At 35.9% G+C, this 26,153-nt stretch overlaps 2 protein-coding genes across 2 annotated transcripts in view; both read right to left on the bottom strand.

The window, feature by feature from the left end:
• Positions 1 to 733: 733 nt before the first annotated feature.
• On the bottom strand, positions 734 to 5,551 carry LOC127681645 (GTPase NRas-like). The gene is given in 1 exon segment (XM_052178122.1): positions 734 to 5,551. A coding segment is annotated over 1 exon segment (444 nt). The 5' UTR covers positions 3,486 to 5,551; the 3' UTR covers positions 734 to 3,041.
• A 70-nt stretch (positions 5,552 to 5,621) lies between these two features.
• LOC127681639 (zinc finger protein 664-like) overlaps positions 5,622 to 26,153 on the bottom strand; it is a 61,364-nt gene continuing 40,832 nt past the window's right edge. The window contains exons 2-3 of the mRNA XM_052178117.1: positions 13,033 to 13,161; positions 5,622 to 8,140 (exon numbers count right to left, since the gene is read on the bottom strand). Of these exons, the coding sequence (XP_052034077.1) occupies positions 6,846 to 8,140; positions 13,033 to 13,114 (1,377 nt within the window). The 5' untranslated portion in view covers positions 13,115 to 13,161 and the 3' untranslated portion in view covers positions 5,622 to 6,845. The remainder of the gene's footprint in view (positions 8,141 to 13,032; positions 13,162 to 26,153) is intronic.

Here is a 26,153-nt window from a genome sequence, read left to right as displayed (position 1 = left end):
TAAATAGGGTTATTTGGCTCTCTGGTAGTTTCCATGGCTTCTTCAATGCAGTTCCACCCACTACTGGGGAGACTGATACATTTTTTGCCTAAATGTGTAGGAAACGAAGATCAAGGGAATATTTTTACGGTTGTGAGATAAAGGCAGTGCACCCCCCCCCCCCATTATACCGCATGGTGTTTCCAGAATCTTCAGTAAAAGGATAGGTTTCTGATGTCTCCTTCCTTCGGGTTCTCAGTTCCTTTTCTGGGTTGTCCCTTCAGAATACCAGTTTCAATAAAGTAAGGACTTTTACCACCTATGACACATGTTTCCCATCTTCATACTGTCCCACAAGGTGTCTTGCAGCTGAAGAGAAGTTACCTTTCCCCGCATGGTACTGTCTTAGTTCTGCTGGGTTACAAAAAAATGAACTGGAAGTTACTCTAGGAAAGGCCTTGAGGCTCCTTTAGTATGGCAGACTGTATGGACCTCACAATGCTCTTCCACAAATACTGTATGTTCCAAATCTAGAGAACCTCTGATTCCTTGCTCTTCAAATGTTATACAGAGATTTTCACTAAGCAAATGACTTTCACTTTTCAAATTCTTCATGTGTTCTCTTCCACATAACTCCAACAGTGAATCTACCTGGATCTATTCTGTCCACCAGCACCATATGCTTGCTGTACTATAGACAAGAATTATGTGCGTAACTGGTTATAGAATGAAGACAATAATATTGTGCTAGGGGTAGAAGCTGAGTTTTGTTTTTATTGTCTACAATTTGAAATTTTACCATAGCACATGAAATCTCTGTACATGTGAAATAATTATCTCATTATTACAATAATAAGTCATCACGTGGTGGGTCCTAGATCCAATGAACTTGTGTAACTGGACTCTCCAGAAACTTCCCACTTGGTTGCAGTTTCCAGATTGTAAAGGTCTATTCCAGACACCTAACTTTCACTTGCCTGGTAGGTGAGCTTTCAACATCCCTGACACTCCAATTGAAATTGGAGAAATTAGACATAATCAATTTAAAGCAGGGCCCTGGTGTACTAAAGATTCTACTAAACATGTCATGTTACCACAAACACAAATACTGAAAACAACTTAAGGTTATCACTCTGTATTCTCGCACAAGTTATACCATTTTATTTAATATTTTATGCAAGGGGGAAATTATATCATGTATGGATGTGCTCAATATAACATGTTACACTTCTTTTGTAAATCAAGGTTTTCAACTTATGTTTTCATTAGAATTACTGAGCTGAGTTATATCTTAAGTATCACATGACAAACAAAACCCACTAATGAAATATCAGGGTATTGCCACAAATTCCAAGCCTGTACATGACAACAACTAATGACATTTTACATTCTTTCTCAAGTAGAAAAGGATACCTCTTTATTTGAACAAACACATCAGCGTTGGTTAGTTGGCACACTACCTTATAGACATGTTTTAAATACTTACCACTAATCTATCGAGGGGAAAAATGGAGATATGGACCGTGGCTTCAGTTTACATGTAGCCAGAATGAAAAAGCTCAATAGCAGTGACAATGGCAGTCAAGATTTTATGGACTGCCCTGTATAGTGATATAGTAAGACCCTTTGAGCATTCTGTCATCAGAAAAGAGACACTTTCAAGCTGCACTGATGACCTGGTTCTGACATCCCTGGAGGAGATGTATTCCCGCTGCTCTCTGCATCTCAGTGAAGCTCCTGCTTCCCTGACTTGGTGACTGAGCACAGCCATCTAACCTGAGACCTCTCACAATAACTACCTCCTTGTTTAGCTGTCTGACCAGAAAAATGGACCTGTTTCTCCCCAGTGGTTCTCTACCCTGGGTTTCCCCTAGAAACAAACACACCTGTGAGCTGGCTTTGTCCTCTGAAAAGCAGTTTACATTGATGCAGAGAACCAAACTGTAGACATGCAATTCTGTTGACAACAGTTTCTTAAGCTCTAAGGTAACAACTGCTGGTGGCTTCCCCCTGCCCCCAACTGTTGAACTTAGCCTTGTTAGTTAGGGGAAAATATCATAAATTACTCTCTTTCCAAGAATATAACTAATGTTTCTGATTGATTTGTAGTGTGATTAGCTATGTTCTATAAACTGGTATCTGCTCTGTATTCATAAATGTGCACATGAATACTTTCAGGTGCTTGCTATTGAATCCAACATTCACATCAAAGTGCCTTGTTCCTAGAAGTGCTCTGTAGGATTCTATTACAGTTTGTAATTGGAACAGATGTTTCAAGAACTAATGTATAGGAAAGTGGCTGTGAGCCATCAGTCTTTGATGGAAAGGTGTATCTACGGATGGCAGATGCTTTGTGTATGTTCATGAAGATAGTTTCCCTGTTTGGGATTCTACAAGGAGAAAGATAGAAATGAAACAATTATGAGTAATTTAATTTAACTCTAGCTAATCTTTATTTGGTAGGCACCACCTATCAATATTTGTAATTTCTTCTAGCTTACTGATAATTTAATCATCAATGAGCTTCCATTATAATAAATTGCTTCATACCAGGAAGTCCTCCATTTATTAGTAGTCAGATACTGTAAAAATTCACATGTTATTACTTTATAGCTGAGATGAATGATTTTTCAAACATTAAATATAGTTATTAACAATTAACAGGCAGGTTAACAATTAACAGGGAGGGGCCTTCAGTTCCCTTCTCATCACCCCTCTTCTCTCAGTCTAGAGCAGTTTGAGCATCCTATAGGGGCTTGAATAATTATCTCAGTTGAATAAACCATGGTGCTAATGGACTAGGTCATGGTTTCAAAACTTGAACGAGTCAGTAACATAATAGAAAACAGTTCATCCATATTTGCTCCCTGCTTATTACTCCTGCTTATAGACTTTTGCCTGATGCCTCCTGTTAGCACTATAAGGATGAAATTTAATGTGTTTCTCTCCCAGGACTGGAGACACCTGTGAGCTGTGGGTGAGGCCGAGATGTTGTTACATTTTCAGACCCTTTTATTCTGGCGTATCTCCTTTATAAGCGGATAAAAGGCATCTTCCACACCCTATTGGATCTTGGCTGAGGTTTCAATGAATGGAATTCCATAACTTTTGGCCAGCTTGTGGGCTTGCTTTGTGTCAATTGTCCTTTTTGGCAAGTCACACCTGTTCTCTACCAGCACCATGGGGACATCATCAGAGTTTTTAATGCACTTAATTTGATCTCTGTAGAGGTTAATATCTGCAAATGATTTGCTATTATTGGTGGTAAGTACACAGAGGAACCCTTTGCCTGTCCTCATGCATTGGTAGCTTATGTTGCTGTAGGCCTCTTTTCCAGCTGTGTCCAGCATACAGATGATCTCACTGTCAATCACCACTTGTTTTCACTAAGAGTCCTCTATGGTGGGATCATATTGATTCACAGAATGGTTCTGGTTTAGCTGGATAATCAGAGCACTTTTCCCAACACCACCTGCTCCAACTACCACCAGTTTGTACTCAGTCATTTCACACCAGCAAACCCCTCAAACTCCACAGACAGTGCCACAGGAGGATTTTGGAGTTCAACCTGAGAAGCTGTTGGAGACCCTCAAATCGCCATCAACTGCCTCAACCCGGGAAGGGCACTTCTGGCCTCAGTTACAATTTCTAAGATCCTAATTCTCTGAGCCTTCGGGAAATTTGTATAAATATTCTATTTTAATGCTTTCTCTCGAAGTTAAGACTTTTGTCTTTTATCAGTACTTACAAATGTTTTTCCAGGATGTTTATTATTTCTAAACTATGTGTGAGCATGTTTATCTACTATTGATAAACTATATCATAGGTTCATGATATTTATATGAATGAATTCACACATGGAATTTAAGATGAAGACTGTCACAACAACCCTAGTAGAATCTGTGTGACAAGTTCTACAGACTAAGGCATTAGACTTCGAAAGGAGGTATCCTGAAACTGGTTGAGGAACTCTCAGCCAGGGAAAACAATTGAACCGTAGTTCTCATGGCAAATTTTCTGGTTTGTTTACTTCCATTCCTTTCTTTACCTATAGGTTCCTAGTAGCCCAGACAATGATCTTAAGCAAGAATAATGGATGTGAAACCACCCCTTGAGAAACATCACTAAAATGACCTCGACTCCAGCGAAACCAAGTCTTTACTTTTAAAATCATTTACAAAATTATTATGATAGATAAAAACCTTCCCAACAATAAAATTTCATATGGCTATATGTGTGTCATTAGAAGTGGGTTTTGATATATGGTAAAGAAGCCTTAATTAAAAAAAATTAAAATAATTTAAATTTATGCTTTAAAGATTTATAAAAAAAATCAGATAATACAAGTTAAGCAGTAATTAATCATACGGGCTACAAAATTAGTTCAGTAGTTAAAAGCAATGACCATAAAAATGTATTAACCTGTTCTTGGGAATACGCCACTAGCCTCAGATGATCGCCCTATTGAATATATATATTTTAAAATAGTTATTTTTTATTTTTTAAAGGCTTTTTCTTTTTTCTTCTTTTTTTTTAAAAATATTTTTACTTTCTATATTCTTTGTTTACATTCCAAATGATTTCCCCTTTCCCAGATCCCCCCTCCCCATACGTCCCATAAACCTTCTTCTCTCCGTCCATTCTCCAATCACCTCCCTCCTTTTTCTCTGTCCTTATAGTCCTCTCCAATGCTAGATCAGTCCTTTCCAGGATCAGGACCCTCTCCATACTTCTTACTGGGAGTCATTTGTTATGCAATTTGTGCCTTGGGTATTCAGAGCTTCTGGGCTAATTAATAAAGCACGGGACCAGATGGCCTCAGTGCAGAATTCTATCAGACCTTCATAGAAGACCTAACACCAATACTCTTCAAACTATTCCACAAAATAAAAACAGAAGGAACTCTACCCAACAAGTTCTATGAAGCCACAGTGATGCTGATACCAAAACCACACTAAGATCCAACAAAGAAAGAGAACTTCAGGCCAATTTCCCTTATGAATATTGATGCAAAAATACTTAATAAAATTCTTGCCAACCGAATCCAAGAACACATCAAAACGATCATCCACCATGATCAAGTAGGCTTCATCCCAGGGATGCAGGGATGGTTCAATATAAGGAAATCCATCAGTGCTATCCACTACATAAACAAACTCAAAGAAAATAGTTATATTTTTGATGATGACGTTACCTGTTCTGTTCTGAATACATAGTTTCAGAGTTATAATGCTTAGATGATTCTGTGCTTTACTGTGCCAAGTGATTCTTGTTGGTAATCACAATTGTTTTAGTAGATATGGTTTCTAAGAGTTGTGTCATGTTTGGTTTAATGTATAAAATCCCTTGCTTGAGAACTACAAATCTCACTCAGATTCAAACTGCCTCTGTGTTTTTGTTTGTCACCACCAAATCCTTACCCACTTCAAGAAAACTCACCCCAGAGACCCCTATACCCGGCTGGGTTGGTCCGTGACAGAAGACAATACATTGATAAGTTGTTGAGTAATATTTCAGCATGTAAATTGTGTGATGTGTAAAATATTAGCATTCTGGAATGGCTTAAGAAAAATAAGGAAATCCAATAGATTTCTTGCATTGAAGTCTTAACGCACAAGACATGCAACCATAATGATCTGTAGTATGAGCCAATGATCTGATTTTTATTGGAATTTACATCAATCAAATGCTATTAAAGAGTTTTGAGACATGCAGTTACATAGCACAATACGGATGTTTATCCCTGAAAATGACAAAGTTATGTTTTTATTTATTGTTTGGTAGACTTTTCTTTCATATTTCTATGAATTCATGAAAGAGAGAAGACTAACTGTTGAGGTTCTAACATTCTCTCCATTTTGTCTGTTTCAAGGCTTATTACATTAACCTAGTAGTACTCTGGCAGCAAGCTTGGTCCATGGAGCAAAATCTTACTATTTTAGTTAGCACAAATCATTATTTCCACATCAGAGTTTTCAAATTTCCTAAACATTTCCTAGTGTTTGCTAGTTTATAAAACTAACATACAATACAAATTATTTTCATGTGGGCAAACTCACCAAGAGTGAAATGATTGATTTCTCAGTCCTTTGGAAATATGTTTTCATTGGCTCTTAATCAACCCCTGTGACAAAGTCATTTCACCCTAGAAAGGAGTTGTAATCCACACATTGAAAATCTCTAGTATTAAGTTCATGTTACAAGTGCGCAGAAAATTTTAATGCTATCTCATATGTTTCATGAGAGACATTTCCTGGTGAGACAACGGCATATATTCATCAAAGTATCCCAAGTGAAAACTGAGAATTAAAAAAAAAAAAAAGTCAAACTGGCTTAATCAATGAATTTTTTTGGATATACTTAGGGGACAATGAGGAAGAACTTGTAGACCAGAGCACACGGGACTCATAATCAGATGTTATCCTGAAACTTGAAACCAGCATTTGACAGATTATGAATACTGGATACTCCAAGAAAATCTGTAGGCATCTCTTCTTTGTTTTTTTGTTTGTTCATGTTTTGTTTTGACACAAGGTTTCTGTGTATAGACCAGGCTTCCCAGAAACTCAGAAATCTGCCAGCCTGTCCCCAAAGTGATGGAATTAAAGGCATGCACCATCATTGCCAAACCCTGTAGGCATCTACATAGGATAAACACATCCTATTTTAGTGGCTCAGTGTATCAAGTCCTCCTTTGTTAGTTTAATTTGTCTGAATTTCTTTTGGTGAATTAAATATAAAGGATTATGTCAGTATTATTAAACAGTTTGAATGGTGTATTACATACCTTAATAAGGTTTCCTTTTGAATCATTTATTTCAGTTGGCAAGGAAAGTGTCCAAAAACATTATATTCTTCTGGTTTCCCTACTTGGTTTTATAATATTTGAAGGTAAACAAGTAAAAGTTTCCTATAGTCACATTCTCAGAGTTTATTTTCCCACAAAAATAGTTCACATTAATTAAGATTTGAAGATGGCATTTTTGGTTAAAGCATTTGTCACATTCACTGCATTTGTAAGGTTTCTCTCCTGTATGAATTCGCTGATGACATCGCAAACCATTTTTGTACTTAAAGCATTTGTCACATTCAGTGCATTTGTAAGGTTTCTCTCCTGTATGAGTTCTATGATGAATTCTAAGACTGCGTTTGTCAGTAAAGCATTTGTCACATTCACTGCATTTGTAAGGTTTCTCTCCTGTATGAATTCGCTGATGAATTTGAAGATAACATTTTCTGGTAAAGCATTTGTCACATTCACTGCATTTGTAAGGTTTCTCTCCTGTATGAATTCGCTGATGATATCGCATACTATCTTTGTACTTAAAGCATTGGTCACATTCACTGCATTTGTAAGGGTTCTCTCCTGTATGAATTCGCTGATGATATAGCATACTCTCTTTGTACTGAAAGCATTGGTCACATTCACTGCATTTGTAAGGTTTCTCTCCTGTATGAATTCGCTGATGACTTTGAAGATGGAATTTTTGGGTAAAGCATTTGTAACATTCACTGCATTTGTACGATATTGGTTCTCTATGAATTCTCTGGTTTAAATGAAGCCTGGATTTGTAGTTAAGGCATATTTCACATTCAGTGCATTTGTAAAGTTTGTCTCCAGTATTAGTTCTCTGATTAATTCTCAGATGAGGTTTGTCAATAAAGCATTTGTCACACTCACTATATTTGTGTGGTTTCTCTTCTGTATGAATTCTCTGATGAAGACTAAAATGGCCTTTGTGGGTAAAGCATTTTTCACATTCACTACATTTGTAAAGCTTCTTACCACTATTGTTTTGTTTCAGCTTCTGATTATGTTTAGACACAAAAGTCTTATGAAGTTTTGCATTCTTTTCTTTCTTCCCTATGTGCATTCCTTTATTTAGATTAATGAAAGGGCATTCATTTAAACACTTTACATAGTCTTTATATTTGGAAACTTCTCTGCTTTTTCCAGTTTTATGTCTTTTCAGGTTTTGGAATTGAAGTGAATCATCTCTGTGGTTAGTTTTAAAAGGTGTGCTTTGGTTGGATTCATTAATCATTTTGCTAAGCTTATTACATTTATAAGACTTCTCTTGTACATCCACATGGCTGTGAACAATGCATTCTGTGTCTTGATTTAAGACCTTCCCCTGTTTTCCACGTAAGAGATGATTTTCTGAAAAAGGACAAAGAGATGGCAGGGATTAGTATACTGAGGTAAAAGAGATTCAATAATAGATGTCTGTTGACATTTCATGTTAACTAGACCTTCTCAAGCATTCATGCTCTCAAACAGGTTTTTCTTTTCTCATACTGATTACATGGATCCTCAGAAAACACTCAATAATGATCTACATCAACTGACAGAAAATGACAATACCCTGCTAAATCTTCTTTTAAAATACTGCATTTTGCAGAAGCTAGGACAAATAAGTGTTTGATCAGTACAGAACTTTCATAAAGTAGATCTCTGAAAAATGTACGTCTAATTTTCTTATTACAATTTGATTCATGGTGACACTGTGTAGCTTAGACAGGTAGAAAATAATGATGTAAAATGAATCCTTCATATATGCATGTTTCATTAAGCAAATTTATAGGATAAAGATCCTGTTGTATCAGTCATAAACACAGAGACCACATGTCAAAGTGTAAATAAATAGGTAAGGCCAAAATTCTTGGGGGGGGGGGTACCTCTATATCTATATAAAAACTTAAGCATTGTTTAAAAAAAAACATAAATGAGTAAATCACCAACTTGTCTGTGGACACAGTTGTCTTGAAGCTGCTGGGAGGTTTGATACATGCAGGACAACTTGTAAGGAAACTTCTCTAGGAGTTAAACACACTGGGAATCCCAAGGGGCCAGGTGCTCTCTGGACATATCTACCCCCAAAATTTCCAAATTACACTCCCCTGTAGCCTGCAACTTCTGCCTGAGCAGAACACCACATTGTCTGAACCTTGGAAAACATCCCAGTCTCAAGGAATCCAGGAAATCCACTGCACACAGGGCAATTGCTCTGGATCATGTAGGGCAAAAGATTCCCAAAGTCTGAAGACATCCCAGGAAAAGAGCAACAAAAATTTTAACACCTTGACAGCTCCTCTGAACATCCAATAGTTTGGAGGCCTCCCAGGAAATATGCTGCCAGGAGGGCAACATATCACCACCTTGTCTGCCCCATATAGGTTTCCTATAGCCAGGGCAAAAGGACTACCAGAAGAGTGGCAAAAACTCAGGGACAAAAGAGGAAGGCAAGAGAGAGACACTCAGACCACCTAGCACCAGGGATAACCAGATGGTGACAGGTGTGTGGAAAAGCATATGCAATGGAAGGCAATACACTTTGGCATCATCAGAGCCTACTTCACCCACCACAGCAAGCCCTGGTATAACATACCTTAAAATAAGGAAGCTGACCTTATTACCTCATGAAGATAATAGAATCCTTTAATGAGGATATAACTAAATGAAACAATACAGGAAAATGTGGGTAAATAAGTAGAAGACATTTAAAAGGAAACAAATAAAACCATTAAAGAAATATAGGAAAGCACAATCAAATATGTGAAGGAATAGAACAGCAATCCAAGACCTGAAAGTGGATGTAGAAACAATAAAGAAGAAACAAATGGAGGCAGACCTTGAAATGGAAAAACTAGGGAAGAGTTCATGAATTACAGACATAAACACAACTAACATAATACAAAAGATAGAACAGAGAATCTCAGGTGTAAAACATACCTTAGATGAGATTGGCCAAAACAGTCAAAGAAAACTCAAAACCTAAATATTTTATAACCCAAAATATGAAGGAAAACCAAGACACAATAAGAAGACAAAATCTAAGAATAATAGGAATAGAACAGACAGAGAATTCCCAGCTCAATTCCAAAACTAAATGAAATTCAAACAATATCTATAAATCAATGCAGCCTTACAGAGTATTCTGGAAGGAAAATTGCAACAAAAGGAAGGTAATTATACCACAGAAAAAACAAGATATTAATCATATCACAAGAAAGTCAAAAGAAGAGAGCCACAAGAACACAAAGCTACCTACAAAAGGAAACATGACAGGAATCAACATATAAATGAACCCAATTACCCTATAAAAAGACATAAGGTAACAGACTAGGTATACAAACAGGATCCAGAATTTTCCTTTATACAAAAAGCACACCTTAATAAAAAAGACAGACATTGCCTCAAAGTAAAATGGGGAAAATGTCTTCCAAGCAAATGCTCCCAAAAAGCAAGCAGAGTTGCCATCCTAATATTCAATAAAAAAGACTTTCAACCAAAAGTTTTCAAGCAAGATGAGGACAGATACTTCATATTTATCAAAGGAAAAATCCCAACAAAAGTCTCACTTCAGAACACCTATGCCTCAAATACAAGGGCACTCACATTAATAAAAAAATTTTACACATTGAACACCACACAATAATAGGGGAAGACATCAACATCCAATTTTCACTAATGGACAGGTCAAGAAAACAAAATCTAAACAGAGACACAGTGAAATTAATAGATTCACTATTAATTTTGGTTCATAATAATTACAAAAGAAATTGATTTAGCAGAAAATCTACAGAACATTTCACCCTAAAATAATATATACCTCCTTCTCACCACCTCATGGTACCTTCTTCAAAACTGATCACATAAACAAGACTCAACTGATACAAGAAGATTGAAATAATCCCATGAATTCTATCAGCTCACCACAGAGTAAGGTTCTTCTTTTTTAAAAATATTTATTTAATATATGTAAGTACACAGTAGATGTTTTCACACATACCAGAAGAGTGCTCCAGATCTCATAATGGATGGCTGTGAGACACCAAGTGGTTGTTGGGTTTTCTACTCAAGACTTTCAGAAGAGCAGTTGGTGCTCTTATGCACTGAGCCCTTGCTTCAGACCAAGGCAGGTCTTTAATAACAACACAAACAACAGAAAACTCACATAACCTTGAAAACTGAATAACTCTCTACTCAATGATAAATTAGTCAGGGAAGAAATAACAAAAGAAATTAAAGATTTCCTGGAATTCAATGAAAATGAAGACACTCCATACCCTAACTAATGGAACATTGAGTGCCCTGGCAAAACAATTGGAGGGATCCTACATTAGCAACTCAACAGCACATCTCAGAACTCTAGAATAAAAAGAAGCAAACATACCCAAGAGGAATAGATGACAGCAAAATATTCACACTCAGAGCTGAAATGAACCAAATAGAAACAAAAAGAACTGTACAAAAGAAAATCAAGAAAATCAAATTATGTTTTGTTCTGTTTTCAAAAATCACTAAGATAGATAAACTCCTACCCAAACAAATGAAGGGCACAGAGAAAGTATCTAAACAGAGAAAATCAGAAATGAAAAGAGGCACATAACAACACACTGGAAGAAATTAAAAAAATGATCAGATAGATGAAATGGATGGTTTTCTAGATAGATACCACATGATATTACAGTATACGTGAACTATACCAAAAACTCTAGGAGACTTCTTTTATAGATGATAATCAACATTTAAAAGTTACCTAGATATAAAATTAACTCAAATAAATCAGTAGTCTTCCTTTATAAGAAGGATAAATGGGATGAGAAAGGAATTTGAGAAACAACACCTTTCAAAGTAGTCACAAATGATATAAAAAAAAAAATTGTGGGGTAACCTCTAACCAAACAAGTAAAATATCTGTTTGACAAAAACTTCAAGTCTCTCAAGAAATATATTGAATAAGACCTCAGAAAATAGAGAGATCTAGCATGCCCATGAAGTGGTAGAAGAGAGTAAAAATGGCCATCCTACCAAAAGCAATCTACAGATTTAATGAAATTAACATCAAAATCCCAACAAAATTCTTCAAAGATACAGAAAAAAAATTCTCAAATTCATTTTAAAAGTAATAAAATCCAGAGTAGCTAAAACATGTGAAATCACCATCCTAGACCTCAAGCTACACTACACAGCAATGGTGATTAAAACAACATGCTATTGGTACAGAGACAGACTGGTTGATAAATGGATAAGAAGCAAAGATCCAGAAATAAAATGTCATGCTTATGGATACTTGATGTTTGACAAAGAGGCCAAAAATGTACAAGAGAAAAAAGGAAGCATCTTCAATAAAGGGTGCTGGTCTAACTGGCACTCTGTATGTAGAAAAAGGAAGATCGGTACATATCTATCACCATGCACAAAGCTCAAGTCCAAGTGGATCAAGGATTTTAACATAAAACCAGATACACTGAATATAATAAGAGATAAATTTGGAAAGAGCCTCAAACTCTCTGGAACAGGGGGAAAAGTACTAAACAGAATACCAATGGTTCAGGCTCTAAGATCAAGAATCTATAAATGCTACCTCATGAAACTGGACAGCTTTTGTAAGCCAAAATGACAAACCAGGAACCAAAGGTTGGGCAAAAAATACCATGTCCAACAGAGGGTAATACCCAAAATGAAAAAAAGAATCTAAGAAGGTAACTATCAAGAAAGAAAACAGCCCAATCAGAAAATGGGATATAGGACTAAATAGAGAATTCAAAACAAAGGAATATCAAATGGGTGAAAAGCACATAAAGAAATCTTGAAAGTACTTAGTGAACAAGGAAATGGAAATTAAAACAACCCAGAGATTTGACATTACACCAATTGGAATGTTTAATATTAAAACCTCATGTGGGCTTTGTCTCTGTTGAAAAGAGGTGCTTACTGTTTACATTTTTCTCTTTCTACCGAACTGGAAGTACTACGTTTTGTGGTTTATAGAGGTTTGCTTAATTGGATACAAGTGTTTTGATAATAAAACCAATATTAAGGCTGAAAGATCATAAATAAAGAAGTTAATATAATAGTAAAATTAAGTGCTAAAATTATTATTATGTGTATAGAAATATAATTCCTTATTCTGAATATTTTTTCAACTAAGAAAGTTTCAATTAAAGCAATATAAGAGGTATTGCTTAATATTTCAGAGAGTTTAGATAAACAGAATGTAAGAAAATTCAAATAATGATTCAGGACTTCAACAAGTATAGACATACCCACAAACAATAGATTGTTGTAATTCTCCAGCATCACATATGGATGTACAATGCCCGCTGAGTAAAACTGAGACATTCCCATTCCTCCAGTGAGACGTCCAGAGCCACATCCTTGAAGGTTAACAGACCCTGAAATGGAAAACTACTTATTTGTGCCTGGACAAAATTGCTTTCCATTGTTAACAAAAAGCCCTTAAGAATAGAAGACACTTTCTGATACAGATAAGGAAAGGAAAATATTGAAGGACAAATGTTTTATAAAAGTTTCATGGAGATGTGTCTGAAGTTATGAATTACTGTTCTTCCATAGATAATCTATAATGACTTAATAAACTGCTTTCATTTATTAAGACTGTCACCTTCATGAATTTTCTGTGGTTTTCTGGAACCTTAGGAGCAAATGAAAGATTTGCCACAAGCACTGCATTCAATATTTTTATGTGTGCAGTTGGGATTGTATAATATCTTTTAAAGTCCTCTATTATGAAATTTGTTTCCCAGAAACCTCATGACACCGCACAATGGATTTTTAAACACAGTTCATTAAAATCCAATGATCTTTGCTGAACACCACAGGCAAAAAGATTATACAGCACATATGCATAATTTCTGGCAAATGTAACCAACATACATTATGCAAAAAAAATATTTACTCTAAAATATCTACTTTCCAAAATAGACAGACTTCTTTGCACTTATATCTCTCTGAGAATGTATGATATAATCACCTAAAAAACCTCAAACATTTACAGAATATACCATGTAATGTAATGTACTTTTATGAAGCATACATTTGATATTAAATGTAATACCAGTGTCAAATCACAGATGGTCATGTAATGATGAAAAACAATATGTGTTCTATTCTACAAAGTCCACCTTACCCATATATGGACACTAGTTCAATCCTGTGTAAAGCTGGGTCTCACATTACTATATTGTAACATCTATTTGACATTTTGAGGAATAGGTAAAAGTCTACAAACTTTGTATAAAAAAAGTAAAACAGGTAGAATACGAAATAGAAAACTAATGGATGGAATAAATGTCCGAGTTTGTTTCCTTAAACAGAAAAAAAACCCTACAAAGTCAGAACATATATGAAAGATTCAAAATGACAAGTAGAATCAAATACTTAGGGAAATTATTTTATGAAAGTACACTCATGACCAAGAATTAGTAACATCAGGGTTGGGGAGATGGTTCACCATTTAAGAGTACTGACTGCTCTTCCAGAGAACCTGAGTTAAATTCCCAGTAATCAAATAGTGGCTCATAACTATCCTTATTGGAAATTTGATGCCCTCTTCTGAAGTGTCTCAAGATGAGTGTACTCATATATGAAATATATAAATAAATCTTCTAAAAGAAGAATTAGAAAAACCACTATTAGAGAGGTTGACATTATTTATAGCTAAATAAAAGCTGGCAAAAGAAATGAAGATAATAAAAACTTCATACATTCCATATGGCCTTTCACACTAGAATACTTAGGTATGTAAGTGTGTGTAATTAAATGTCATGTGTTACAATGCATTTTGATGAAGTAGAGTCATTTTCTTTGATTAAATCTTGTTTTAAATTGAGAGAGAACCATGCTAATACTTCATTAACATGGAATACTTTATTCCTTATAAGGACTGACTCAATGGAACATTTCAATCTTGTTATATAATGCTATTTTCATTCTTTGGAATATGACCTCATTTGTGTATCAAAATAGTACCTTGCATAGAGAAGTATTACTTTCAAGTTTTCCTTTGTTTTTAAAAAAGAATATTGCAGGTTAAACATTCTGTCTGTTACAAATGGGCATCAGAAATATAATACTGGGGTATGAAGAGATGCCTAAGAGGCAAATGCACTTGCTGTGACTTAGGTCTCAAGGGTTTGATGCTGAACCCAGGAAACTAGGACCAAAATGAATCATTCACGGTACATAAAAAACATGCAGATTCTCAATTATATACATAACAATATATTGAAAGAAATAAAAACATCAGGACAACCCTTCACTTTTACTGATGTAACACATCATTTCAGGGAAGAAGAAACACAGTAGATGAACAATTCTTTCTTCTTCTTTTTTTTTTTTTGGTTTTTTGGATTTGGTTTTTTGGAGACAGGGTTTCTCTGTATATTCCTGGATTGTAGACCAGGTTGGCCTTGAGCTCAGAAATCCACCTGCCTCTGCCTCCCTGAGTGCTGGGATTACAGACGTGTGCCACCACCACCTGGCTCCAATTCTTTCTTCTAAAGAAGAAAAGGGAACAAAATTGGAAAACAAACTCCAAGCACATAATCACAAGGAACAAGCTGGAATAGCCATTCAAATATCGAATAAAATAGACTTTCAACCAAAAGTGATTAAAAAGGATGAGGAAGGACAACACTGCATTCATCTCAAAGGCAAAATCTACCAAGATTAACTCTACATTGTGGACATATATGTTACATATACAAGGAACATCATGTTTGTAAACAAAATTTTACTAAAGATCCAGGCACACATTGAGCATGACACAATAGTAGTAAGAGATTTCAACAGCACACTCTTACCAATAGAAAAATCATGGAAACAAAAACTAAACAGAGACATAATGAAACTAACAGAAGTTATGAACCAAACAGATTTAATATGTGAAATAAATGGACTTAATTTACAGAGCATTTCACCATAAAATGAATATATATATATATATATATGTATGTTTTTCTTAGCACTTCATTGTACGTTCCACAAAACTAACCATATAATTGGACAGAAAACAAGTCTCAACTGATATACGAAGATTGCAATAATCTCATGGACCCTATTACATCACCACAGACTAAGAATTGTATTCAATAACCACAAAAACAACAGAAAGCCCACATACACATGGAAGCTAAAAACTCACTACTCAATAATAACTTGGTTAGGGGAGAAATATAGAAACACATTAAAGTTTTAGAACGTAACAAAAATGAATGAATAACATACCCAAACTTATTGGATACAATGACAGGAGGAAAATTCATAGCTCTGAGTGCATCCATAAAGAAATTGGAGAGATCATACACTACCAACTTAACAGCGTATCTGAAAGCTCTAGAAGAAAAAGAAGCAAACACACCCAAGAGGAACAGAAGGCAGGAAACAATCAAACTCAAAGATGAAGTCACCCAAGCAGCAACAAAGAAAACTGGATAAAGAATAATAATAATAATAATAATAAAATAATAATAATAAAGGAAAGGAGCTGGTTCTTGGAGAAAAATCAGCAAGACTAAACAGAGGGCACAGAGACCATACCCAAATTAACAAAATCAGAAATGAACTGAGAAAATTCAAAAAACCACGAGATACTAAACAAAATCCTATGTTCAACATAACTGGAAAATTTAGATGAACTAGGTGATTTTCTAGCCAGTTGCCAGGTAGCAAAGTTAAATCTGGATCACATAAACCACTGAAACCATCCCATAGCCCCAAAAGGAATAGAAGCAGTCAGTAAGAGTCTGCCAACACAGACACACACACACAAACATACACACAGAAAGCTGAGGCTAAGAAGGGTTTAATATAGAAGTCTATCAGATATTCAAAGATGACCTAATACTACTACTTTTCAAATTAGTTCACAAAATGGAATCAGAAGGAACACAACTAATTTCTTCTATGAAGCCACAGTTACACTGATGCATAAACATTCAAAGACCCAACAAAGAAAGAGAACTTCAGACCAATTTTCCATATGAATATCAAAGTAAAATACTCAATAAAATTATAGAAAACAGAATCAAAGAATACATTAAAATGATCATTCACTATGATCAATGTGGCTTCATCCCAGGGATTCAGGCATGGTTCAATATGAACATAATACACTGTATCAAGAATTTCAAAGAAAGAAAACAAATGATCATTTCATCCAACGCATAAAACGTCTTTGACACATTCAAGACCCCTACTTGTTATAAACCTCAGAAAGATCAGTAATTCAAAGCACATAACAAAACATAACACAAGCAAACCAATAGCCAAAATCAAACTAAATGGAGAGAAACATAAAGCACTATGAATAATGTCAGGGACTAGACAAGGCTAGTGAACAATATCAGAAAACAGGATAGATATAACATTAACTCAAACAAATCAGAAGCCTTCCTCTACTCAAAGTATAAATGGGCTGAGAACAAAATTAGAGAAACAACAGCCTTCACAATACTCACAAGTAATTAAAGATATCTGCTGTGACTCTAACCAAGTAAGTGAACAATCTGCTTAAAAAGAACTTCAAGTGCCTGAAGAAAGAATTCAAAGAAGACATCAGAAGTTGGAAAGATCTCCCATGCTCATAAATCAGTAGGATTAACAGGAAAAATGTCCATCTTTCTGAAAGAAATATGCAAAATCAATGCAATACCCATCAAAATGCTAATACAATTCTTCACAGAGATAGAGCAATTCTCAAGTTGATCTGGAATAACAAAAAGCTAGGACAGCAAAAAATAATCTCAGTAATATGAGAATTCCATTGACAATCACCATCCCTTTCCTCAAAATGTAGTCCAAAGCCAGGCAGACAGGAAAATGGAATATAACTGAAGACCCAGAAATAAACTCACACACCAAAAGACAAAGGGAAATAACTAGTTCTGTGTTGTGAACTTGTCATAGAGCAAGACGCTGGTACAGGCCACAGAACTCGAAAAGGTCAACAAGCTGAAGGGCCCAAGTGAGGACTCCTCAGTCTCACTTTGGAGAGGAAAGCAATCACAGGTAAGGAGGGAGGGACCTGGAAGTGAAAGTGGACAGGGGAGGGGGCAGGGAACTGGGAAAACTGATCTGGTATTGGGTGAAGGAAAAGGAGTGAAGCCCTGAGGGCAGCAGGAAGAATGGAAACATGAAACCTCAGGAGGTAGGAGGTTGCAGGACCCTCCAGAATGCACCAGAGACCTAGGTGGTGAGAGACTCTCAGGACTCAAAGGAAAAGACCTTAGATTTAATGCCTGACAGTAGAGAGTGGGAACTTATAGAGACAACCTCCAGCAGGATGACAGGGCATCAAGTAAGGGAGGGGTTTGACATCTCAGTCAAAACTCTGACCCATATTTGTTCCTGTCTGAAAGAACTGCAGGGTTGGAAATGGAGAGGAGGCTGAGCAAAAGAAGGTACAGTAACAGGCCCAAAGTGGGACTCAGCTCAAGAGGGGCTCCCAAGGCCTGACACTGTTACTGAGGCTTTGGAGTGCTCACAAAAAAAGACCTATCATGTCTGCACTTCAGAAAACCCAGGAAGCAGCTGAAAGAATCAGATACAGATATTTACACCCAACCAATGACAGGAGCTACTGACCTCTCTCGTTGATTTAGGGAAAGGCAAGAAGAAGCTGAGGAGGAGGGCAATCCTGTAGGAGAACTAACTAGCAGTCTCAATTAACCTGGACCCTCCGATCTCGCAGATCCTAGAACATAAACCACGTAGCATATACCAGCTGTTATGAGACTCCCAACAAATATACAGTAGAGGACAGCTGGGTCTGGGATCAGTCAGAGAAGATGCATCTGATCCTCAAGAGACTAAATGCCCCAGGGCTTTTAGAGGTCTGGTTGAGTGGGGAGATGGGTGAGAGGGTAGGCAAATCCTGATAGAAACAGGGAGGTGGGGAGGAGACATGCAATATGAAACAATCAGAGGTTGGATGGGAGGGGGTAAAATCGGGAGTGTAAAAATATAAATTAATTAATTAATTAACTAGTCATTTAATTAGAAAAAGAAAAAAAAAGGAAAATTAAAAAAAAAAAAAAAAAAAAAGAAACAGCAACCTGCATCTGTTCACAAACAATCCGTGTTATGGCAAAAGAAAGACAAATATTCCTGCCATCATCTGTGCCTCCAGGAAAATAATATTTTTATTATTAGGGTTCCAGACAGAAGACTCTTATAATTTCTTCCTTCTACAAATTGTTCTCTTCCATATAATGCTCAGTGGCATCAATCTCCACATATTTGTATATATACAATCACAAGTGTTTGTCTGGAACGCTGACACATCTGAAATGCAACTTACATGACATATGAGACTTTCCTTCCATAGTAAAATAAAGGTACCCAAATTCATCTAATGTAAAAGTTTGCCAACAATAGAGTTTTTAAGAATCATTTACAATAGATTATCTTTGAGACCTGCAGGTATTCAGTCCATGGAAAATGGATGTCCTCACAGTCGATAATCCAGTGAAAATATAATGGTGTTATATAAGTGAAAGGTTTAAAGATTGAATTAACATTATTCCATAAGAAAATGAAGATCACAGGAAGTAGGCCTTTAGATAACATTACCACATATAGATACTAAAACTTTTCAATGGTTTGAATGATAAAACGATTTCCAATAGAAATGCGGACAGCACACTGACCTGTGGAGTGTTTACCAAAGAAGCACTCATTCTTCTTGTGTCTCTCCTAATTTCAAATATTGGAATTCTTCTTGAAATTTCACAACACAGTTTGAAAAACACAAAGATGAAATTAATACAACTACATCATGGACAATGCTAAACCACATAAAAATACATTAAAAGCAATATAATACCAGGAATCTTGTATTTTTCCAATTTACTACTACTTTCAATATGGCCGTGTTTTCTAACTCCCATGCATACCATTTTATGCATTGATCTAGATCCCTTGACATCTACATGAACGCATTAATATGTGAAATATTACAATTAAAGCCGGAAGTGTCTTTCAATAAAATTCAATTCTGTTAAAACATTATGCCAGTTGTTCTCTACTTTTCTAATGGTGTGGTAATCTTTGACTACAGTCCCAGGAGCTCATCTACAAGTTTCAGACCCACATGCAGATTGATATGAGGGTGGTGTAGTAGTTCCCGAGATGATAAGAAATGTGTGCTTAATGGTGGTTAGCCTTTGACTTCCCTTGTCAAAGAGTCAATTGACAACAAAGAAGTTACAATTCAGGAGTTTAGAACATGGGTTCTAGGCAATGTGAAAACAATATCAAGGAGGAGGCATGGTAGAAACTCACTGATAGCTGCCAGGGATAATAAGTATACACAGTCATAAAATAAACTATTTTAGGGTATGCCCTTGGAATGATTCACTTGTTATATCAAATCTGGTAAAATACTCTCACTGTTGGAATACCTTCCTGAACATGCATATATCTGAATCATGGCATAGTTCCAGGCTGATCTCAGGTTCCCAGTCAGTAATGAATATGAATACAGTGAGACTCTTAGAGCATTGCTGCTATGGATTTAATCTCTGGCCATCACTCTTATAGGTTCACATGAGAGAAAGAATGTGTGATATGGGTCTCCTGGCATATGTATCAAAATATATACATACACATATATGCACACAAATACATACATATAGATACGAATGCTTATGGATGTATAAACACAAAAGACTTCATTCTGAATGTTGAGATACAATTATTAAGGGAAGTTGTCATGACCATGGTATCAGCAAATATTCAGTGCTATTTATGTGTATCGTTGACCTTTAATTTCTCTCACGTCAACTCATTCTCTTAGCATTTAACAGATATATGAATGGTCTCTTTCAATGCCCCTGCCTCAGAAGTTTAGATTGCGAAAAGGAAGATGATGGAGTACCATGGATTGTCCTATAAAATTAATTCCTAGGAACAATACGCAAGTAAGCTTTCTATGTCCTAATTCCAGGCCATGGAAAAAGCAAGCAAGAAAGCCAGACCCTCAGTGTTCCTTTTAACACTGTTGGAAGAATAAACATATGCAGTACCAAATTCACAATTTCCTCCTGAAAAATCCCATTATAAATTTGCACAGAAAATAGTGCTGAATATAGAAAGAAGGTGAATGTGGTACAGTCATCACACAAAGCTTGTTTTACCTGCATTCAAAAACAGCTGACCATAAAAATATACAGACAGAAAATAACAACAGTACAGGTGCACCAGTGTAAACTGAAAAAAAGTTTCTCTCTAATAAATTCAGAAAGTAAACTCAACTTGATTTCATGCAAGAGATTCAAAACTATTTCAACAAGCACAAAGCAAACACCATCAAGGCACAGACTATGTACAATCAGTGATAAAAGACTCACAACCAAGTCAATATATCTATGAAAGGCCTACAGTAAAATATCACAGTGGATCACTATGAAGGGTCTGAAGAATGTGAAACAGAAGAAAAAAAATCACTGAATCTAATGAAGATAATAGTGAACATCCCAAACCTATCACTACACAAGCTGAAGACAGCTGTCATTAATCCACTCTACTCAGAAGACAGACAAGGATGTGCAAAGCCTCCACACTAACTTATCACAGTGCAGTAGTACTTACAAAGAGAAAGTAAGACTTAGAATATTTTCTATGTTCTCATAAGGATATGACGAAGACAAATGTTTTCAAATTACAAGAAACACAATTCTTCAACTCAAGAGGTATAAATATTCCAAGAGAATAATCCAATCTGATAATACTCTAAATATGGTATAAAATACAAGAAAATATCATTTAGTTTTATACATTCACAAAGAATAATCTGAGAAGTCACAAGACAACTCAGTGTCTAAACAGATCTCGGACATGCTAGTTTAGAACACAAATTTCTATAAAACGACTCTGTAGTTTGATGGGTGTAAGGAGTCATTAATGGCCCTCCCTGGATGCTGACCCTTGTGCTGTTATACCAACCCATCTGACAATGAATGTCTGCCACTGTAGTAGTGACAAGTAGGTAACAGAAACTTTACTGGTTTGAACGGAGGTCAGCCTACAAAGGAAATACAGACATGGCACTGGAAGCTGGTCAAAGTCACTCTAAAATATCACAGACCCAAAAGTGAATTTATCACTGACATACTGCTATATGTAGAAATACTGGACATGCATTTAATTTGTTGGTGCGTTTAGCCTAAGTTAGACAAACATAGTTTGTAAAAGGAAAACTGCCAATTGAGAGAGTGTTGAGTAAAAAGCCAGCAGTGGGGGAACAGGAAAAGATCTAAAAGATGGAGGAAACCTTTACTGTTATTCATCACGAAACATGGAATTATAATATGATAGTGTGAATACCCAGCCAAAACTTGTCTCAGAACATATATGAAACATAAGGATATAATGAGGAATGACAAGGGATAGGAAAGAGAATGAAGAGATGGTAATTGTTCAAGCACTCTGGGAAACTTCTTGCCCAAAGGCCACTCAACTGAAAATGCAAGAACTAGGGATTTAGACAGCACAGATTAAAGTAAATTCTAGGAGCTTTGTAATATCTAAAATAGCAAAGAAACCAGATAATGCAAATACCTTCCCAGAATGTTTCTCTGTAACTATTATAACAAATTTAATTTGTGTGGAAAACATGAAGACAATCCCTAATTCATCTGATTGAAAATTTACCGACAAAAAGAATTTCTTTAAAACAGAAATTGAAGATGCTGGGGAAATATAATGCTGTCACAAATTTACAATATGTAAATCGTGATGCCTTGGGCATTTGTAGACAGCATCAACTGGGCAATAATAAGAGATCAGAGAAAAACCTAAATTTTTAGGGAGAAATGGGGCATTGTTTTCAAAGCATGTCACTTTATAATTCTTGCCTGTGACATACAGGCTGAGTATTGTTGGCATTTCTACCAGCAATGTACCAGAATTTCTGCTGTAGTGATAGAAGTAGAGCTTTAAATTCGAAACTAGTAAATACATAAAATGAATGTATATCATGAAATTATTTTCTCTATGTATATAACAAGGAAAGTACATCTTCTATTTCATGGAGCCTAAACAAGAGCTCCTTCTAGAATGGGAAGAATAACCCATGTTTGTACATATGTCCACCATGAAGAATATATGAACACTAAGACTCTGACTATAAATCTTGGAACTGACATTTCCTCAAATACACACCTGAATTTGGATAGACACAATTACATACTTTTGAGACTTCTAGTCAAAGTTTACTATCACTTGATTCATCACAATACTTTTGAGGTAGACAAGCTCACATATCAATGTGTCATGTTCAGACATTGGGACTGTTGCATACTAGAAGACCATAGCATTATAGCTTAGCATTCTCTAGGAAAGTCTCTGACATTGGATTCCTATACTCCAGGATGCATGTCCCTATTGTCACATCTAAGTGCTGTAACAATGTATATTTATTCCTAGTCGTCTTGTCCTATACCTTACCATCAAAAGAGGTGATATTATATCAGCACACAGTAGTACAAAATATTTATCCATAGATTAAAATAAGGAGAGGATGGAAAAATATTTTTCAAGCCCTGAGAGAAAATTACTGGCAACTGTTATGTTAAATCCAAAAAGTAGCCACTACTATTGACAGTGTATAAGGTACATCTGAACATAGTAATACATTAAGACATGTTTGGTTTTTAGTTTTTTTTTTTGGTTTTTTTTTTTTTTGGTTTTTCAAGACAGGGTTTCTCTGTGTAGCCCTGGCTGGCTGTCCTGGAACTAACTCTGTAGACCAGTCTGGCCTCAAACTCAGAAATCCGCCTGCCTCTGCCTCCCAAGTGCTGGGATTAAAGCCCTGCGCCACCACAGCCCGGCTAAGACAGGTTTCTTAACTAAAATAAAAAAAAAAACTACCTATATAGTAAACTGATCAAAATAAGCACAAAAGAATAAGGCATACATTTTTCATGAGGTCATAGGAAATAAAACTTGTCTTGTGAAGAATGAATGGATACAAGAAAACTAGGAGATATTCCTCATGTACAACACAGTGAAGCTCTATCCCACACAAGGAACTGAGAACAATGTGAACCATACTTTGCCACTCACAATGTCAGCAAACCTTCTAGATTACAAATCCTAAGGAATACAATCTCACAAAGAAAAACTTCATTGACCAATCATCAAAGGAGTTCACAATGAAATACTTGGTAGAAGAATAGATAAAGGATATATCTACATAATGAAGAGTATTATTTGTGAATCTTGGTTTTCAGTTCGGTAAGAAGAAATTCTACAGAACTAAACTGACAAAATAATATAGATGGATATTAGAACCTGTTCTGACTTAGGGTGTGGTTCAGTCCCTGGCACACAACTTGAATCACTATGGTTGGAATGCAAGCAAGCCCTTGATATTCCCATTAATCTTAAACAACAAAAGTGCAGTTACTAAGTAAAAAGAGGCACCCATGTTTGAAAGTGTTGTCTAATTGAATAGCAGAAAATGTGAAATGTCACAGAAAGATCTGACAGAACAGGATATGTGCAACTCTCCTGAATTGAGAGAGGAAAGGGAAGCTATTTAAGTGAGAGAAAGTCAGTACAGGAAGAAGAGAATAGGAAAGGAACAGAGTAGAGTGCATGGGCAGCAGTGCAGTGCAGCTGAGAGAGCAGAGCAACATAAGGAGAAGAAAACAGTTTTACTGGGAGAGATTTTATATTGTCAGACTGAAACATGGTAGTCACAGTTAAAGATGCGATGAGAAAGAGAAAGAGAACACCCAAAATACTTTTTTCCCCCGCTTCTTCATGAGTGAAACTGTTTTTTACAAGAATTTACATCTAGATAAGATGAGCAATATCCAAATTTTTGAACCTTTAATAGGATTTTAAAACATTTTGAACTGAAAAACATACACATTTTACACAGAAATATTATAATATGGATCAACTCCAACTCGATTTGAAAATATGTGAATCAAACTACAGTTTTAGATGTTAGTAATTCACATTTAAGCAATTTAGCGCCTTGCTGAATTCAGCCTTTGGAAAAAAGAGGCTTAGTGCATATTTTAATGTTACATTGTAACAGTGTACCAATTATTGATAGTTCACCTTATTAAATAAAATGTTCTTGAAAGTTGAAATAAATAGCTAACCTTCTATGACATGAAAAATTCCCAATGGTAACAGTTACATTGTGTAACATGACACTTTCTATAGATTTCTATCCTATCTTAAAAATTTAAAAGCAATCGCTGTAATGATTGTATTCACAACAATCTATCAGAGGAAGATCAAACTTTATTGAAACAGCTTGCATACAAAATATATTGCACTAAAACAAACAAACAAACAAACAAAAAAAACCACTAACATAAAATCGAATCTGTTGTTGCTAGTATGTACAAAGAATTAGTACATAATAGACTTATATTAGTACATAATAGAATTAGTACATATAAGACTAGCACAGTTAATTTAAGTTAATTTAAGGCCAAGCAGAGCATTTCAGTGTCTCAGAGAAGAACCAGATTGAAAGAGTCAGCTGGGAGAGGAGTTGGAGCTGGAACAGCAGAGCAGCACCAGCCAGTTAAGAGCTGAGAATGAACAAAAAGGGGAGAGCTTATTCAGCAGGAAATTTCACAGACATAAAACACTCTGCGTCTAGGTAAGACAGAGTGTTTTTTTTTTTTTTTTTTTTTTTTGGCCATCAGGTTTCTTATGAGGCTTTATTACTTTACAAAGACACGCAACCTGCAGCATTGCAAGAAGATACTTTTTTAGGGGGGCTGGAGGTACTTAGAGGATACTTTTTGGCTTTTTAGTCTGAGGGAGAAGCAGTCAGAGTATCTGCTTGGGTACAGACTGAACCATGTCCTGCAGGGGGAGGGTTTTTGTGGATAAGCAAGGAGGGTGGAAGGGCTGACCCAAAGAGGAACCAGGAGCCCAGACAATGCTGAGTCACCAAAGTCTGCATTGAGATGTTAATAGACTCTCCAGTTAGCCATTCCTACTGAATTTCCTTGAGTCCTTCCAAGAATCACAGCATCCTGTGAGAGGATAGTATCAGGCCAACATGTTTTTACAGATATAAAACTGAGTATATATTAAGATAAAATTAGACCTCACCATTGAAATAATTAGGATTGCTCACTTACTTAAGAAAAATGTCTCCTCGATTCATGAAAAGCACTCTTCCCTTGCACATTTATGGGTTGTTGAGTTCTGCAATGTGGACTTCCTGCAGGTGTGGGAATGTTTAGACCCTGCACTCAAGGCTTTTTTTACAGACCTCTTGTTGAAGAAGTTCAACCATCTGTATTCAGTGTGTCACAATATGTTTTTACATTCTTCCTTTCTCCTCTTCTGAGTTGCTGGGAAAAAGACTCTGGGCATGTGTTAG

This window comes from Apodemus sylvaticus, chromosome 3, assembly GCF_947179515.1.
Source record: "Apodemus sylvaticus chromosome 3, mApoSyl1.1, whole genome shotgun sequence".
In the NCBI taxonomy this organism is placed as follows: Eukaryota; Metazoa; Chordata; class Mammalia; order Rodentia; family Muridae; genus Apodemus; species Apodemus sylvaticus.
The sequence above is the reverse complement of the archived record's forward strand: the minus strand, read 5'-3'. Positions and strand labels throughout refer to the sequence as shown.